General features: G+C 33.0%; 1 protein-coding gene across 11 annotated transcripts in view; it reads right to left on the reverse strand.

Annotated features, from left to right (window-relative positions):
• Positions 1–21,336, reverse strand: part of LOC100162333 (potassium voltage-gated channel protein Shaker) — a 227,219-nt gene that overhangs the window by 104,876 nt on the left and 101,007 nt on the right. The window contains exon 1 of one of the 11 annotated variants that reach the window (XM_016808454.2): positions 14,685–15,336. The exons of the other annotated variants lie outside the window; for them this stretch is intronic. Within the exon in view, the coding sequence (XP_016663943.1) occupies positions 14,685–14,791 (107 nt within the window). The 5' untranslated portion in view covers positions 14,792–15,336. Of the gene's footprint in view, positions 1–14,684; positions 15,337–21,336 lie in introns of those variants that run through there. 11 annotated transcript variants of the gene reach the window in all.

A 21,336-nucleotide genomic window follows, 5' to 3' on the forward strand; every position in this document is an offset into this window, starting at 1 on the left:
TTGTATATGTGTATGTGTGCGTGTGCGTGTGCGTGTGCGTGACCAGAGACTAAAACGAACATTTTGACAATCCTTTTATACAGGTCGTCATTTTTTTATTATTAAATTCTATTATCGTTTCTCCATTAGCTCCAAAAAAAATCTTACGGGTCATATTATTATTAATCGTGCACGTAAAAAATCGAATCGTCGATCGTTACGATTTTCGCGTCTATCCATATCGTAGTTTCCATTCGGTTTATTATTTTAACGTAAATCAACTGTACAATACTACTTTAACACAATATTATAATATACTATCGATTACGCGCGCGCAATATTATCGCCAACACTATTATTAAAATATGTAAATTATTGTCTGGTGACTTTTAAATATTTCAACGGCACCACGCGGTGGTTGTACATACGCGTGATAGGAAATCGATTGTTAATCGATCGATGCCTTTTCATAATTTAGGTACACACTACTGCAGGTGGACGTGACGGACGAACGTTTTAGTCGATTTATTATTTATGAGCACGCAGAAAGTTATATTATTTCCCCGTCCCATTAAAGTTATATTATATATTTTTATTATTATTGTTATTATTATTTCACTGATAAAAGTATAAAACGATATATACAAATCGTAGAGTTAAAAATATCAAAAAAACATTAAAAGTATCAAAGGTTAAAATTATTAATTTGGTCAACACGAAATCACTCTATGACTAAATGTGCCCGATACCTCCTTATAGTAATTCACAATATTATGCATAAGGACTAGTTAAAATAAAAAAAAAGAAAGGAAATTGTTTAGCCAGTCATTTAATTGTGTGTTCAAAATATTTGAAATATTTAATAGGTTTTTCGTGATTTATATTGGATTACGTACCTATACATAAAAATTAATTAGCTGTGGATATAAATTATTCAAATAATAATAAAACAAAGCCCAAATAATTGAGTTATACTCTTGTATTGCGTATTACGGCCAGTAAAGTGTCACGTGTACGCAAGTACGATAAAATATTGTGTTTGGTGGAAAATGTGACACAATATTATATACTTTACTTTTTGTTTAATATTATAATACAAATTACGTCATGATTATAATATTTTAACCTTATTAACCTATAACAAGTAACACGCGATCGGTATAAGACGCAACGAAGTGAATGTCTTTGAAATAAAAGGTTTAAGTATAATATAATACGTACCAGCGAAAAAACTTAAATATTAGGATTAATATAATGAAACATTAATTTTTTATTAAAACTACTAAAGTTTATATTTTATTCATATCAGAAAGGACTAATTTTAATTTGTTATGGTTTGGAGCTAGTGCATTAATAAAAATAATGTCTTGAAAATATTTTTAATGAATAAATATTAGCTAATAATATCATAATAATACTTACCACAGTTCGTAACAATATTTCAACATTTGTTTTATATTAATACAATATATATGTTTAAATGTTTAACATAGTACATTATTCATCTTTCATAAAACCAAATCAAACCGTTAGGGAATTTACACTGTCATCAAACTTTGTGATATTTTTCAAAGTTTTTATATACTTACTTTAAAAGAAACGTGAATACACAAAATTATAATTTTTACATATTATAATATATTTTTCAATTATTTCATGTTTTAAATTATTATGTTTGAATAAATAATTATTTTGGTAATGAAAGTTTAATATTACGTAGTGTTCCTCGAGGGACTACAAGTTGCCACTCTTATAATACCCTCACATGTGCGAGTTATAAAAATCAATGAATTTAATGTGTACGACCCATGTTATACTGGTTTGTTGTGCAAATGGTTTTTTATCATTGAAGATAACTAGTAAGATGATATAGGTATAATTTACACGTGTGAAAAATGATTCATTAGTAGAGAGAGATGAAAAAGCATTTTAGAAGCGGTAATGGTTCTAAATGGACCATTATAAGCCGAAGAAGAATGAAAAGAAACATGATTCAAGACACATCCAAACTCGGCTAAGTTAATAATATTAAAAATAATAATTTATTGTTAGAGTGACTTTGATCAGACACAATATAATAATTACTCCTGTAAACTTGGTAGCGCAACATTAGCAGACATCGATCCAATCAATCCAAAAAAATTATAACAACCCAACAAGGGTTAATAATAATTATCTACGTATGACCACATATAGCATTGTTGATACTGATAAGTGATAAGCATGCGATTGTCACAAGTGTCCAACCACACGATATTAAATGCGATTAAATGTATAGTATTATTGTAACTATAGTTAAATCCAAATAAAAAGCTTAGACGTGATTACACATTTATACTTGCATGACTAAGTGCCCGTCTTACAATCGTTAAGCCACCGGATTCAGCCGGTAAAATCAGTGGGTTAGGCGTAACCGGGGTTTAAACTATGACTGTAAAACAGGCCCTAACCCAACTGAACCTTATAGTACATAGTAAAATTGCACATCGTCTTCAATGGGTTGACTTGATATAAGGTTTTTAGTTTCAAATAACCCAAGCACATAATACTACGACGAATTAGCTGCAAATATTGTAATACGTTGTAGAACTTTTACTTTAATTACTTGGATAATAAATAGATCTAACAATAAATTAACTGTAAATTAATCACTTGTGTGATCTACATTTATGAGCTACAGGGTTACTGCACGAATTATCAACGACAAACAACTATGTATAATATAGAAAAGAACAGGATTCTGAGATTTATATTTTAAATGATAAATCATAATTTTATCGTTTTCAAAAACATGTGTACGTATCACATTTAGACAAGTATCAAAAAATATTTAATTTTTATAAATTAAAATAAAAATGTCGATGAAAGTACGCTCTGAGATTAGCATATAATATACCTACCTATCATAATTTAGAAACAGTTATTGCTTCGTATGTAATATCGTTTGAAATAAGAGATAAAAAAGTTCTACGATTGAACAACAAAATAGTAGTGATTTAGATGTAATATTCCAACCTAATTTAAATGTTAGTGTGTTTTTCGTACACAGGACGTCTACATATATGTATGGTGGTTAGTTAAATTCGATGTAATATGCAAATTATCACGGGAAATTTATTATTTGGCGAAATAAACTAAATTAATATATATATATATATATAGTTCATGGCGGAAATGCGCCCTAAACTAAATGTTTAAAACAACCATCGCAGAGGTGTACGCGACCGAAATCCGGTGAAGTGTAATCAACACCTATATATTATAATTATTATTATACTAATATATTTGTGTTGATTATTATACTCGCGTACTATAATATATATATATATATATACATATATGTGTTATAACGTGTTCACGTGTATAATATAAACTCCAGTACAACACCGATGGCCATATCGATGGAACGGATGGTTACATATTTTACGTCCCAGCGACTATTACAGCGCTGGTATATTATTGCTATATAAATGTGTATCAATAAACTTGGGCAATCGGGAACACATCATTAGAGGCACGTCCTTGCAAATCTGCAGACAACAATGTCAGGAGATTGGTCAGACCATTATTCGGAACATAAGCCCACGTATGTATGCACACACTCGCACACACAGATTATATAGATACGCGACTCTCTATTATTTCACATATCGATTTAAATAACATACGATACATACCTATATATATAATATATATTGTTCGTGCCATACATACATTGTATAGTTATAATATTATATATTATGACGTACTACAGCCAAAGGAAACAGCGATAAATTAGATGAAATAAAAAATATACTTTTACGACGATGTTGCGGCAGTTTATTATTAGGTTAACTACGTATAAATATTATATGTGTATAAACCGCGGCTCGTATAAATCGGAATACCAAAAAAAAAAAAAAATTTAAAATAAAAGTTCCTTGACAGCGTCATACCGAAAACTTTGGCCTTTGATTTTCAATCATGTTATAGTATATCCATTGCGTGCGGCAGTCTGCAAATTCAATGGAATACCGAAGTCAGTTTGTGTAGAGCAAATACGCAATGAAATGTGCAATAAAAACAAATGAAAAAAAATTTACAAATGAAAAAAAAAAATGTCCCGAGTGCGATCGGTTTGTTTGTTATATGCATGTGTGTGTGTTTGTGCGAAAATGATGCGAAATCAAACTCGCGTTGGTGACACAATCGTAGACCTCGAGACGGCTATAATTGGCACCAGCCCAAATTGCTTTGACCCGACTAGTCGTGAAAATGAAAAAAAAAACGGACCGGACGATGACCGGCAGATTGTACCTATACAAGAAACTTGTATTTTTCGTGTAGTGAAATAACGACTATATATTAACATAATAATATTATTATATGACGCCACCGCGGTGATATTTACGCACATGCAGTATTATAATAACATAACATATACACATATATACCTAGGTAGTGTAATATTGACTACATTTATACCACGAAGGGTCGGAACAGCAACCGTTTGCGGAGAAACTGTAGTCCAAATAAATGGACCTAAATAAATGCTCAGTATATTAATATATTATTATACCGCCGGAAGTCAAACATACGATTTAATCGATGGAAGACAATCTGCTAGTCAGAATATTCAGTGACTGCGGTATTCAAAACACCCACCAACCAACCGATATTTCAAGAAATAAACCCATAGCAACTGTTACACACGGCCCAATAAAATGGTAAACACATATTATGTTTTATATTATGGATTTCAATTTTCAGGACACGCGCAGCAATATCGCTGACAACGCGATAGAGCCGACCGATCTGCTACACTCGCCCACTACACCTCATCCACATATACCACCTAGTTCGTCTTTAACGTTAAAAAAGTTAGAAAAACTAAACTCTCAACTCTTGGTACCTAATATAATACAATTATTGGTTAAGACTGTCTACTAAACCAACCGAATCAAAAGGTCAACCGTCCTTTAGAATCTATATTCAATTTACTTATAACGACCTCTCCTTAGAAGAGGAGAAACAATAATCCACTCATTTAGAATAGGATACATAACACTCATCCACCAATAATTTTTGTCGAGAGAAGATCTCTATCTGCATCACCTAGCGGTGTACAACTCAATACTCACGGTTAAACATAATAATTAAATAATGTACTATTAATATTTTTCTATAGTATTTTTTTTATTTTGTATGGCACTATGTCTGGGAGTAGGCTCGAAGGCCTAGTTCGGACGCAGAATTTCTATTTGAGCACCCGTAAGTTTCTGCCATGCCCGGTTGGGGGATGGTGGTCTCACCGTCTAGACAGGGTGCGATGCCGCTCGTGCTATTGACTGACGAGAATTCCAACAATAACGGGAAGAAACTTTCATCCACCCACCCATTCAAGACCAGATCCTACTGCAGCTACAATCAAATTATTCATTTAATACCTAAAAATATCTAATCTATACCACAGAATACAAAATTCAAAGTAATGCACTTCTCTAATCGAACACTGTTATCGAACACTCTTTAATAATGGCCATAGCTGCCGTTTAAAAAAATATATATACATCGAGTACGAATAGCAACACACTGTCGTTCATCAAATCATACATTTCAATCACGGTTTGGTCAGGTACAATATAGCGTGTAGATGCTTATACGTCTTGTAAACGCTGCAACATCGGTGTATGTGTTCAAAGTCAAACGCACAATAATATTATATTATGCGTTCAACATTATATTATGGGAAGAATACTGTCGTCGCTCATCAGCGTTGTTTGTGAATAAAAAAAAATATATACAAGTATAAATTATATATTATTCTAATATCATGTCATGTACACGCTGAAATAAAATACGACGAGTGCAAGTGTGATTGAATGTTGTTGAATTCGAACTTCGTGAAAAATGAATTTCCGTCAGATTACATACACGCATTAAACATGCAGGTAGGTACACGAGCGAGAACAGCTTTTTATCAAAATCCATACGATGTTGCGACGCGTATATTATGTATATTTCTTACACGATATTATAATACAATGTGATTCTTTTATCACTACTACTTACTAGACACTAGTCACATTTCGGTAAATTAATGTTTTTTTTTGTACGTTCTTCGAAGTCATTATAACGCAGTATTTTTTTATTTTTATCATTTTTTAAATTTCTTACCTACTTATTTTAAATGACAACATAGGTACCTATATATTTCATCGATATATTGTACCTAAGAATCTTGATGTATATTGAAATAAAATTTTTTTGAACAAATACCTACTTAATCAGTAGTTATAAATAGGTACATTATTACATTGAACTCTGCTCATTTGAAATTTAAATGGTCTTATAGAGTAACTGTAACCACTGGTTCAATAATCAATATTTGAATTTTTTTGGCCCAGTTATTCAATCATCAAGTTATTCGCCTGGCCTACACTGTCTATCGAATACATTTATTTATGTGAAAAATGGTTATATTTTGTGTCCAATTAATAAAGTGTTACATGTTTTCCAACATGACTCAATTTCCTAGGTAGCTCAGTGAGAAAAATTATTTTTAACCCGTCGTACGGCTCACGGATTTCGATGTCTCATTTATGCGCATGAGTTAAAAATTTACCCCTAGAAAATATATAGATATAAAAAGAAAGTTTACATTATACAGAGTGATTATAAAAACATTTTTTTTTTTTTTACAATATTTCGTATAATTGTAATATTTGAGGCTATTGAGGTGATAAAATATCCACATACCATATTATATATTTTATAAACATTTTTAAAATGTCTGGGGTAATTATTTACCCTGTGCGCCGTACGACAGGTTAAGATACGATAATACAAAGTTGCCGATTTAAAAATTCAACAGCTTTTTGATTATCGCCTTCATATATATTATTATATACCTATCTCAAACAAATATATTATATTTATAATATAATTATATAAATATACTAGCTGACTCCGTGCAATTCGTTACCCTTAAAAAATGACAACCCTTTAAAAAATTGTGATTGTTCAAACCCTTTTGGATGTAACTCGCAACAGTAAGTGCAATTCAGCTACCCTGGTAGGCAATCCTACTACGTCGGATCGCGGACAATATGTGACAGTATATCAAGTAGATATGTACTTTTAATACCTATATAAAAATGTCGTGTCGCAGTATTTGTTATTGAACTCCTCCGAAACGGCTTGAGTGAAACTAAATAATGTTCCAATTATCATTTATGATTATTATAAATTATTAAAATAACATATAATAATTTTAGATTCTGAGCGGAGCGAGGAAGCTATTGGTTTTACAATGGTCTTTATTTATTTATTTTTTTTTTTCGTTTAATATCATGTATACAAAATTTCTACCAGAAGGTGTGCTTCGATTTCAACATATAATACCTTATCTTTTAGAAAATTGGATCAAGATGGTACTTTAGAAAGGTCATTTTCCGATTTTCTCAATAGTTATTTAACGGGAAAAACCACCGAAAAATTACGAAAAAACGCTAAAAATGGGATTTTAATTTCTAACGCATCGTTTATCACCATAGGAACGAATAAAAAATTATAATATTATAATATTAATTCAACTTACATGATAAAATAAATAATAACAATATAAAACATACAGACTGACAAACCACCTCCGCTCAGAATCGTTTTTCTTATACAATGATATTTTATCATTGAATTCAAGTCTAATACAACCCATTATACAATGACCCACTTGTAACCTACTGTACAGCAGAGCGACATCCAATTACCTGCTTTTTTTTTACTTTGTTGTACTTTTATTATCTTCACTAATAAATTTCAAATAATATCTATATCACACATTATGAAAATTAAAAAAACACTAGCGATATTTTTAGTGAGTCCATCTTTAGCCAACACAAACAAACTGGATGGTTTACTCCCGCCAGAGCAACCCACAAATAATTTTCCGTGAGAAAAACACGGTGCGGCTACCCAAATCTAAGCCACAAACAGACATCGTTTGGCCTTGAAACTTCTTGATTGCGAATGCCATCTAATTGGAAATTGAACCCGTTTGAATTCAATTGGGACATCTATGATAATAACAGGAATTCGTAGTAGTAATTAGAACTTCAAAATTCAAAATGCTGGTAACGATAACGTTTTTCATCAATTTTTTAATGACTAATTGCACAGCCTTGGTGTGTTCAAATTACGAAGTAATAATAGGAGATCCAACCTTCGATTGTGGTGGCATGCCTGGCAAATTCAATGAGTTCAAAAATTCTGCTGGATAATTTACAGTTTCATTGGTATCACAAACTGTATTGATATATTTGTATGACATCAAGTTTCTGGCAACAACTGTTGTATCTTGAAATTCAAATCCTCGACATCCACATTTTTTGCTACCAAAATTGCTCTTTCTGCCAGTCACTCATGGTTCAAGTATTGTGTGTGTATATCAGAAAATATCTGGTAAATGAGATTATTTTGCAAATTAATTATTGTTTAGAAATCATTTGGCAATTTTATGCATCCAGTATTTTCATGTAAAGCTACTTTTCCATTGCCGATATTTAACAGTTGTTTTGAGAATGTTTAAGCGGATGGATCTTGAAGCATTTGAATGCGCATTTTTGTTTTCAGAAATAAGTAGATAATAAATAAATAGTAATAATAATAATAAATAAACAATAAAAATAATAATCTTATATATATATACTTATATAAAAATCTCGTGTCACAATGTTTGTCCGGGATGAACTCCGAAACTACTGGGCCGATCTTGATGAAACTTTTGACACTGTATGTAATTTGGTCCAACTTACAAGATAAGCTAATTTAAAAAGGGAGAAAACCAACCCCGGCTGGTGCTCAAACGGGAGTTTTGAGATTTTCAATGGAAAATTTTGTTTATAAATGGTTGCCATGAGTTTTAAAGCTGTTATAATAATAATAATAATAATAATAATAAAAAAAAAAACCATTTCCTTTACTTTTTGAATATAAATTATTATCTAATATCTAACTATATAACTAAATAAAATACATTTTGAAACGGGTTATAATTTTAAAAAGGGTTACATTTTTGAAAATGGTCAAACTTTTTATGAAGGGTTATTTTTAGAGAAGAATTTTTAAAAGAGTTAAAAATGTAAAAAGGAATAAATTTACTTTTTTTTTACTTTTTAAATTTGTTTTTTTTTATCAAAGTTATACCATGAATAAACGCAAACTTGGTATAACTCTGATACTTTAGAGTTAAATCATACACTTTGGTACAGACAGCACGGGGTCCGTGATTTACCGCAAGTAGAATGCCTACCTACTAGTGTACTTCTGCGAAACAGAATTTTTATTCCGTGCAACGGAAAAGTTGAGATAAATTTAAGTAAATAAATTTAAGTATATACAAAACATTTAACGAGCAATGAAGTTCACGGGATCAGCTAGTAATAAATAAAATAATATTCAAATCCTATAACCCGTAGCAACCATTAATAAACAAAAATTGTTATCGTAAAACTCAAAATTCCTGTTTAAGCACCTCCCAGAGGTGATCAATTCCCTTTTTAAATTAGCCTAAAACGTATTTACAGACCTACCAAATATACACAGAAAATTTGATCAAAATCGGTCGAGTCGTTTCGGAGGAGTTCAAGCACTAACACTGTGACACGAGAATTATATATATTAAATAATAATATTATTACAATACTTAATACGTCTTGTAGTTATGTTTGAAAATACTTTTATATTCGTCAAATAATTTAAAATTTGTTACCTGTTCAAACAAAAATATACTGAACTAAGATCGTTACTAATAACTAATGAGTAATGAGTAATAAGTAATATTTAATAACTCCGAGGTTCATTTATTGAATATACCGGCTAATTCCTAAATTTTATAAACCTGAGCTTAACTATTTTTCCTCATGACATGTCGAATAGCTCATGTTAAAAGCTTTAAAAAGTTCACTAAGAAAGAAGAATAATACGACTGATTTGAGATAATAGAATGACGATTTTAATAGGCTGGTATGGCTGTACAGGTTATTGTATATACGAGTGTAAGACATTTTATAAAAGTATCGTGCCACCTGGCAATTTAAGATAATTTTTGTTTTATACGTTTTGAATTTAAAATCAATAAGCCCGAGAAAATTAATGGACCAAAACGCTTCCAGGGACTTAGAATACAGCTATTATACAATATATTATTATTATTATTATTATCTATAGCATATAGGCACCTATCTTTTGTTTGAAAAATAATTATTTCCTGTATAGAGTATAATGTATCCATACACCATGTTGAATTTACCTACTAGGTACCCATGTATAGTATTGAGTATATCGTACGTGGTTGATTAAGTATCGTCGTATCATCTTTTCACCTTCCGTCTCCGTCTGAAGACTGATTTATCCGGTAGGTTAACCTTTTAGAAGCGGACCTTTAATCGTTAATAACGGTAAATTCGATACCACGCGGACTGCGTGCACACAGGCGTACCTTTATTATGTGTGTGGCATGCGCGAGCGTGTGTGCGACGATCGCTGCCGAAAAAGGTATCATAATATACTATATTACTATAGTAATTAAGGAAAGATAAAATAATATGAAAGCCCACGGAAGAGGTGGACAAAAGTGAAGAGGGGGAAAAAGGGGGAAATGCCTCACCGCAATGTTGTTATTATATACATTTAATACGTGTACCTATATTATATTATTGACCATTTCCAGCCCATAATCTATTTTCATCATCGTTGTGGTCGCCGTCGATGGTCGTCGTCGACGACGATGCGTTTGCTATATTTATATTTATGTTTATACGTATATAAGTATGCTGTGTTATACATATATTATATACTATATATATATATTGACACGGATTTGGCCGGTGCGCAACGTCAGGATATATGGAAAGAAGACTCGGCAGCGGCTCGGGCGGGCGGGTGGAAAGTGAGTTGGGTAGTACAACATCCGGTAGTACAATAAAAGGACTGAGAGTCAGCGCGGGTGCAGACTGCAGGAGCGCCGCGGGACTCGCGTCCCCGGGGGTATGCAACGTCCCCGCGGTAAACGATTGGCCCGGTATCAACCGCGCTCGGTATATCAATTTGTTCGGAGGTTATAAATAGCCTATTTATGATGTCGTACGCCCACGTCAACTGCGACGACAGCACTCACACACGCGCCCGTGCACGTTGCATTATTGTACTCATTGTATACATGTATACACACGCCGGCGGATTTCCGAACGTACGTCGCGAGACGTATTATAAACTTTTACGCGCGCGGGCCACACCCCGCCGCCGCCGCCGTCGTCGTCTTCCCCCTCGGCGGCGGAGGATCCACTACACGCGTCGCGACGACGGTTTTACGATCTCCCCTTTCCCTACCCCGCGCACTCACCACTTTCGACTCGGTTTTTCACTTAAGGCACGCGGCTATATTATTATATTATGCAGTTAATCGGATACTGGGATAATAAAAACGACTACAAATATATATATATATAATACATTATATACGAGAGACGACGATGGCGAACGGTCAATATATATATTTTAATTATATTATGCGCTGCACACGGTTTCAGTCGTTCCCGTGAGAGAAAGAGAGAGAGAGAGAGGAATGTAAATCGTTCGCAAAACGATGGAAGGAATCGATCGTGATTTTACAGGCGACGAAATCGATGTACCTACGCGCGTAATGAAATCTGTAAATCATCGTTTATAAAAATACAATCATTTTATTAACTCTCTATTATACAAAAATGTTTGTAAAAATAGATTCGTTAAATAATTACCATGGAAACCTGAAACGTTAGAGTCTTTTGTGTACTTTTTAAGACGGATAGAAAAATAATGTATTAATTGTATCATTTTTCTTTATACTAGATATATAACCTCTTTGTAGTTTTTTAAAAAAGATACTATTGTAGTGTATAATATAATTAGTTATAATTACTATTTACAATATTAAATTAATGCTGTCAGACATTGCAATTTACTATTATTAAGACTATAATGATAAATAAGTGCACGTCATCAATAACCCTAAATCTTCACTAAATCTCACTTACAATATTTTTGACCCAATATTGGTGATTGCATGGTGAAAAATGATCGTTCACACATAGTGCACGGTGCACTCGTGGTGAGACATAGTTGAAACAAATTGAATGTACCGTTAGATCGGGGGAGGGTGGGTTAGAGTTAACGTAAATTTATTTGTCGTGGTACAAATGTGTCGTCTACAAGTAAAATAAGTTTAGATTGGTCGCAGACCTTCTTGTCACGATAACTAGTTTTAAAAACAATGTGGGTACAAATGTACAACAACCACTATTATGTAAACATATTACATATTACTATTTAATTTAATACATGAACATTAATTTATTGATGAATATATTTTTATCAGCGATACCATATAATTTATAAGTCAGCTATCTGTTTAAAAAAAAACTACGTCAAATGATATTATTATTATTATTTTTTGTTTCATATCTATTATAGTAGGTAATTTAAAAATACGTATTACACCATTAAAATTGTTATAAATAATTGTTGCTAATTTTATTTTAAAACATCAATACGAATACCTATTTAGCTACATTTAATTACTTTGTTTTTTTTTTTTTATTTGATGACCAATCCCATGTGAACAATTTTACAAGACCAATATTTAATGTATTCCGAGTTACAGCATTTTCCGACAGGGGACTGAGTACGCCAACCATAACAATATATTAACGCCTATGATAGGAAACTGGCGTACACATTATATATATTATATCGTATAAAATAAACGACGTTGTGGGATTAAAAACTTTAGCAGTCGGTTTGTTCTATATATGTATGCGAGGGTGGTACACGCGAGACTCGTGGCGCGCCCGACATCCCTGACCTATAGAATTGTGCGTGAGAGAGTGCGGGTGAGAAAGTGAAAGACCGGAGCAGTGTGGTACACATTATGGTGAAAAAATTAACTACGATTAAAAACCGTACACTTCGTTATAGTTACCGGTAGCCAGGGCCGGATTTGTGAGAAGGCCCAGAGTGCCCCGGGCCCCCACATAATGTGAATTTTTTTTTATCCCAATGTACAACATAAATTATAATTTAAAGGACAAATATTAAATTTTAAATGATATTGTAATTATTGGAATACAAATTTTCAATCATCAATATTGTCAAAAATTAATGTATAGTAAACAGTAAACTTAACGCAATAAGTGTGTACCTAATCGATTATTGACAGTAAGGAAGAACTTATAGACTGTCGAGTATAATTGATAAACCCTACAGCCTGAAAATGGTCGGAAATTCGGTATGGATAGAAAGTAAAGTTTTACCAAATTAAATTTTGAAAGTTGAAAACTTTAAAATAGTCTAAATATTATTTACAATATATATACAAATTATAGGTAATACAATATATTATTATCATACATTTTATAATATATAATCAATCATTTTAATGGTATTATTGTTTATATTTGTATAGTCAAAGCATAATATCGTTTTTCAGCGAATTATAATATATTATAGCATTATATCAATATTAGCTGTTATAGGTACAAATGGTTATAAAACAATGGCCACCACGATGAGGATGGACCCAGGACCTCCGTGTTCCTAAATCCTGACCTATAGAATTGTGTGAGAGAGTGTTATTATGGTGATAAAGAGTAAGACCCGAGCAGCGTGTGGTACATTACGGTGAAAAAACGAACCGCGAATAAGGACGGCGCGGACTTCGTTATATTGTTACCATTATAGAGTGGTACTCGGCCGCGAATTGTATATAGGCTATACAGACGGTGGCGGCGCCGGTAATATACTACGCGTGTACTGTACACAAAACTGACGAAAAAAAAAAACCACGAAAAATCGATGGTCGCGTGAAAACAAACACGGGTTGTGTGTGTGTACATAATATAATTACAATATATTTTAAAATATGATTTTTCGGTGCCAGGGACGGACACACGAGAATCGTCTTCTGGCACGCCGACCTGCGGTCATCGCGGACCGAAAGCGCATTTGCATATTATATTCGGTATAATAATCGTGCGTAAACCACGCGACCGCATATACCAACGCGTGCATGGAATAATAACGATAATGATGATGATAATAATAATAATAATAATAATATCGCGTTTTGCAACAGCCACCTCGATCCACGTCGTTATAACACAATTTATTTATTATTAAATAATATAATATTAGCGAGCTTAGTTATTATAGCTAATATGACTATACTTTTAAAAATACCCGCTGTTGCTGAACAACCAGCAAAGCTCTTTTAGAAGTGCTTCACTAATCTCCAATCATCACTATCGTCCGAAATTATCCCAGGAAATCCTAAAAGAAACATCGAAATACACTGAGGTCGTGACCTGCTTGTCTTAAAATAAGAAATTTACATCACTATAGCTGTATCAACTATACGTTTTTACTATACCTAATAATTTCAAGGTGAAGTACCTTCTCCATCGGGAGGCCTCTTCACTCAATAATAATAACAATAATATGTTTATGTCAGTATTTTATATTTTCATCGATATCGAGATTATATTTTTCAGCCTTATAGAGAAATATTGTCAAAGATTATTATCATCATCATCATCATCATCATCATCATAATCGTCTTCGTAATGATATGATGTGTGTGTGTGTGTGTGGGGGGGGGGGGCAGGACGGTGACACGATGGTGATGGACGTACGTGTCTGTGGGCGAATCCCTGTTGGCCAACCGCTGTCTCTCCACGAACCGGGCGGCTACAGTCCTGGAATCGTCGCCGAACCCGTAAAGTCCAGCCACCGCAGCCATGCGGCACTGCGTCTGGCGGCGCCCGCACCGCCGCCACTATTGCCGGTCGTCGGTTATTTATTTTTTTTCCGCTTTTTCCGCCGCTTGATGCTACAACATTTATTACACCTCGCCGCCGTCAATCGTCCGGCACTCGCGTCGTTCGCCAAACTACCGGTGGCAATGATTGCGATCGAGATGACGTCACGCGTCCGTGCGATACGACGACCTGCACGACGATACGTTCTATACGACGGCGGCGGTGACGACGGTATGACGACCGCGGAGACGACGACGACAACGCGAGACCGCCGCTACTGCGACCGGCGTTATACCGCGGTGACCGAGGTTACCACTGGCCATCGCCGTCAAATATATTATTATGTGGGTTGAGAAAATATGAATATGACGTGATAATAATAACAATAATATTATGTTTTATGTGATCACGACTACCGGACGGACGACGACGACGACGACGACGACGACGACAACGACGACAACGAAGACGACGACGGTCGCGCGGACGGCAAGCAACAAGCTCATTGAATCCCGCCAAAACGGACAATGCCACCGCCGCCGAGACGTGTTCGCGCGCGCAGCTGTCGCGGTGTCAGTCTCGCCCCTCCCCTCACCATTGTGGACTCTCTCGCTTCCCCTCCGACCACTAACGCCACCGCGCGACCAACCCCCTTAAAACCTACCCTACTCCTATACCCTTCCACCGAACGCGCGCGCACACACGAGCACCAGCACGCTTGAAAACCACCCCTCTCTCTCCAAAGTCCGCCTGCCACCCCCACCGCGCGATCGTCGCGTATTATATGATATATACACCATATCAAACTTGGTGCCTCCACGGCTCCACCGCCGACGACAAATCACTGCACGACGGCTGTTCGTTGCAAATATTACCCATGTATAATGTATATACATATATATTGTGTATGTGTAATGTGTACTGCAGTATTTGTAAGCATACGTTTCAATTAGCAGACACCAATCGTTATTATATATTTATATACAAATTTAGAGAAAGAGAAAGAAACATAGACAGAGGCAGACAGACAGAGAGAGAGAGAGAGAGAGAGCGACAGAGAGAGACAGTGAGAGACAATGAGAAAGAATATAACGCGCATGTTTTAGCAAATGCTTAGTTTATGTGTGTTCGGGTGAAAAGACGAAGAAAATAAGTGTACTGTTTAAATATTTCGATATATTACGTTGCATAATAAAAATGACAGACGAATAGTAACGTATGAGTGACTTTGTATGCTTGGTGAGTTTTAAATTTATGGACTTGGCGAGATTCTCGTGCCGCGCTCCTGTAATAGTAGGTATGCCTTCTGGAAAACTTTCATAAAAAATTTAATCTGTTGAACATTTTGTATTAAGACTTCTAACTATTACCTACAGTTATGCAAGTAAGCAACAGTAAAAACTTTAATGTTACACTACTTAATTGTATGGACTTAGAGAATATTACAGTCATATTACAGGCAAAATATTGCTGCACAGAAATTAATAATGGATTTGTTCACAATAAATTATAATGTGATAAATGATTAAAATTTGAATTGACCTTTTGATGACTGCATTAATATAATATAACCCGGCCGTACTTATTTGTACTGCATTAGATTAACTTTATTGAAAATACCGTAGGTAAGGTATTTGATTGGAGATTTCACATTCTGTATTATACGTGACAGCTGGATGTCTGCAGTGGTGTTTGGTGAATAGGTGCATTATATGTGTGTTCTATATATTTAAAGTTTGTATAATTTGTTAAAAGTCATAAATTTACTAGGGTATAATAATAATATAATGACTGTATACGTAATCTGTGTATTATAATTTTAGATATTATCATCATAGGCGCAAATAGCATCAAAGTGAGGGGGTGGTGGATTCAAGCCCTACAATAATAATATCGAATAAGCTTGAAAAAAATATAGATAATGCTTAGGTGGTTTTTAGCTCCAAAAGATCCCTCCCCCCTATGCATGTCGTGTAAATATGGACGAAACTGTAAATAGGAAACGAATAATGATCTGATTTAAATGTCAGCTAATCATGCTAAATAATGTCGACTACATGTGGACAGTACTTTTTTGTGTGAAATATGATACGTAATGTACCTAGAGGAAAATATTTTTTCGTAGGTCAAAATTTTTAATAGACATTTTTTATTGCTCTTTATAATACAATCCATGTTAATGGGTGTATGCGTATATTTAGGAAGACCAAAAACCCAAATGATTAATTCAGGTAGGATGAGTCATCAACAAATTGTTTGCACACTGATCTCGTTAAAATGATAAATTCATATACCACGCCACTCACTATCATAATAATATAGTAGACAGGTTTTAAAAATATTGAACCTTAATAACACACTATATTCGGAAGAGTGTCGGTGCGTTCAATTTGCTCAACATTTGTCTAGACGTAATAAAACGCGGAATGCGTCCGATAATTATTATTACGATCGTACTAATGATGCGACTGCAATGCCTCGGCAATCGCCACGCCGTCCGATAAATATGATTTTCGACCCATGCAAAACGTCTTCACGTCTCGCACCCGTCTCGGGTCATAAATTAATAGGTACACTGTTTATAAATTATAATTATAGGCCGTGCGAACTTGCTACTGGCGAATTTGCGAGCTCAAAGTATCGACACCGTTGAGGGGGACTATATTATAATATTTTAAAACCTCTCATCGTTGTACGTATAATAGGTAAAAATAAATGAGGTACATAATGCGGGGTGTTCGAAGTGAGGGAATAACGTTATACGTCTCCTGTTTTTAAGCGTATATTTCATCAGCGTGCATTTCATTTTCTTAAAATTTAATATATAATATAATATACTATCTGTTGTATATCTTATTTTCAATAATAATATTTTATTTTTCTCTGATAAATTTAAGTTAGCCACCTATGTCCTATTGTGAAACTGTTGTTTAAATCAGGAAGCTCGGAAGATGTTTCTAATTATAGGCCAATTTGTATGCTCTGCAACTTTTCTAAAATATTTGAAAAAATAGTTAATAGCCGACTAATTAATTTCTTATAGAACAGAATGAACTTTTATGTAAAAACCAATTTGGTTTTAGACCAAGTCGAAGCACTACTGGAGCCCTGTATCTTACAACTCAGTTTATTTACAAAACACTCCATAACAACGAAAAGGTAATTTAAGTTTTTTAAAACTAGTTAAGTTTTTTGACACTGTTGATCATAATATAATAAAAAAAGACTTTTTGCCTAATTTTGGTGTACTAAATGAAAGTTTATCATGTTTCAAAAGTTATTTGGATAGTAAAAAACAAGTGGTCACTATAAACGGTGTGCTTAGCAAAGAGGAAAATTTTAAATATAGCGTGGCAGTGTCTTAGGACCTCTTTTATTCATTTTATTTGTAAATGACTTATGTAATATTAAACTAGATAGATTAGTAGTTACTTATGCAGACGACACAAGACTGATCTTCTCTGGTAACGCATGGGACGGTGTCAAAGTCTGTGCAGAATTAGGTGCAAATGGAGACATATGGAGTGTATAATAATTTAAAAATAGAAAGCTGTCTCTGAATATCAGTAAGACTGTTTTTATCGCTTTTTTCATTGGAAATTCACCTATGTTTCTAATTAATGAAATCAAAATTCGTTCTTTTCATGATGACCTTTTGAACTATTTTATTTGTCAAGAGATATTAAGGATGAATATGGTTAAGTATTTAGGTATATTTATCTAAGAACTATAGAAATTCAACAACATTTAATTGTAAGAATCAGCTTGGTAAAAATGATCCTCAGGGCTCCACAGCACCAAACTATAAACAGCTTAAGGTACTTCCGGTTAAATTATTGTACAAGCAATTTGATATCCTATTTACGTCAAGTAAAATTAACAATTAAAAAGACACTAGAGTGCACGACGTTGCTGTATGATACACAAAAAAAGAGTTCGGTAAACATTTTTTTGATTATCTAGGTTCCATTATGTTCAACTCTCTATCATCGAATGTTAAAAAATGTATATACAACAATATTAATAAAATGCGAGGCTATCTGTAAAAAAAATTTTTTTTTGCATATAATTTTTTAGAACTATAATGATAATAATAATAATAATAAAATAATATTATATGTGATGTTTCTTTTTGTAATTTTGTTTTATATTTTGTATTAAGTATTACGTTAAGTAATTTAAATTGTAATTATTATAGTATAATATGTAAATGTTGACATATTGTAACTCATTTATCTCATCACAAGCTTTGCTTATAGAGTTTAATTAATAAAAAATATTGGAAATTATAATTTTATCTTTGTAATTTAATTGATGAAAAAAAAAACATTTAAAAATATAAAAATAAAAAGCATTGAAAAAATAATCTATTGACTAAAGCAAACACAGTATAATATGCGACACTGTATAAACGTATTATTCTAATATCAAAATTTAGCTTTACATTGTTAAACGTATAATGTGTTCCGAATAATTAATAACACAAGGAATGACTACACTATTATAATGTCATGCGTTTAAATAAAGCATAATAACTATTGATTTTTAAACGATTAACTACCACCGGAGTGAGTTTCATAAAATACCTTTTTTTCTGACTCAGTTAAAGAAAAAAACTTAACAACACAACGGCATGATGACTTAATAATATAGTGTTCATTGCGTGGTCATAGGCGTGGGTTCGGGTAAATAATTCGTCGGTAAATAATAAATAATAAATCAAGAAGAAAAAATGGCATTTCTGAAGCGAGTTATTTTTCGTTTTATAATTTCACCATATTATAATATTACACTGTGCAGTGCGCACACAGTCAGCGTTAATGCGAATTTACTGCGGTTAAAATAATTAAACATCCGAGATAATGAATAATATGAATAACATAATGTGGTTTTTACCACGACTGTTTAGGTATATTATAATAATATCTATTCATGTGGGGGAGTACCTACCTCTCGTTCAATAAGAAAAAAAACAAATTAACGACGGTACACAGTATCACGTGATCGTCCATAATACGCGTGATACCAGAAATAAAAGAACAACTTTTAGTCATACAAGATGAATGATACCAAACGGGCACAATTTCTTATTCTTCCTTTAGTGTTTGTCTTCTAAACTTTTGACAGTTTTCATCGTTGCAAAATTGGATTATCAAACTTTGGAACAAAGTCGAGTGAATATGGTACACTTCAAAATAAATGGTTTAACGTGGGCTATACACAAGATGGCCTCACTTATTTCGCAGAACCATGGATGACGACGTGTTGTACGTCCGGGCAAGATGCTACTAAGTATTTAGTACCTAATTCATTGAATCTCAAAATGCTTGAATATTAATAAGAATGAATAATAACTTTGCGTTTAATTATACCATATTATTCTTGGTATAATATTGTTCTTAGTATATCCTTAGTACACTCACACACAATAACGCCAGTACAATGTTATTGTTCTATGGAACGCGTTTGCACGTGTTTATGTGAAATGTCTAAACGACTATACTCAAGTTTCAAGAACACAATTATTATTCATTATTATTCGCGGTACACAACATTTTTATATCACGTTATGAGGATCAAAGCAGAAGATAATCTGTTAAAACAGATGACCTCAGATCGGACAAGACGATATAATATAACATCCATTAACACAGCCCGGCCTGTCCAGGAAAAGACTTGTAAGATTGATTGAAGCTTTTGAAAACATATTATTCAGGTCAAAATTAATAATTTTGCTATTTTTTAAAAACAATTTAATAAGCATCATAATATTGTTGTGATACTGCAGACGGTGGTGTAGATACCAAAAACATTTCAAACCATTCGGACGAACGAAGTGAATCACCAAAAATTCTTCATTGATAGGTACATATCAAGACCGTTTCCCGTTTTATAATTGATAGTTCACGTATTTTTTTTTTTTTTTTTTTATCAAAATGTACATTTTAAACTGGAATTTTACTAAACGAATAACACGTCATATAACTAAACAAAATATCAATTGAGTGGATTAATAATAAAAATAATTCTTTTAAATATAATTAATTAGATTTTACGTGGTTGTGAGTTTCTGATGATATTTTGTTAAACGGATGTCTAACTACGTTGTTATTAATAATTAATCAATCATTATTAATTTTGTTTATTTGCAATTATTATTAATTATAATTATAAGCACTAAATGCTTGGAGCATTTGGTTTACTATTTTCAAAGCACCAGCTATACGTGAACATTTTAGTTATTTCAAATATTAATTATAACCGATCAAAAGATACGGTTATTTATTTATATTAAATTTTAAATAATGTGTTTATTAATCAATATCTTATATACATATAATAGTATCGTTATACAAATGTTGTTTACACTAAGGGTGAATTATGAGTCAATATAGTGTAACTGCAGTGTACAATCCACGATAACTTTTATATTTTAAAAACTCGCCATTGCTTAAAAATTTAAATAAGTAATGTATTATTTAATGTGTGTGTGTGTTAAAATAAATTCAGACTTTTAGGTTTAAAC

This window comes from Acyrthosiphon pisum, chromosome A1 (assembly GCF_005508785.2).
Source record: "Acyrthosiphon pisum isolate AL4f chromosome A1, pea_aphid_22Mar2018_4r6ur, whole genome shotgun sequence".
Taxonomy (NCBI): Eukaryota; Metazoa; Arthropoda; class Insecta; order Hemiptera; family Aphididae; genus Acyrthosiphon; species Acyrthosiphon pisum.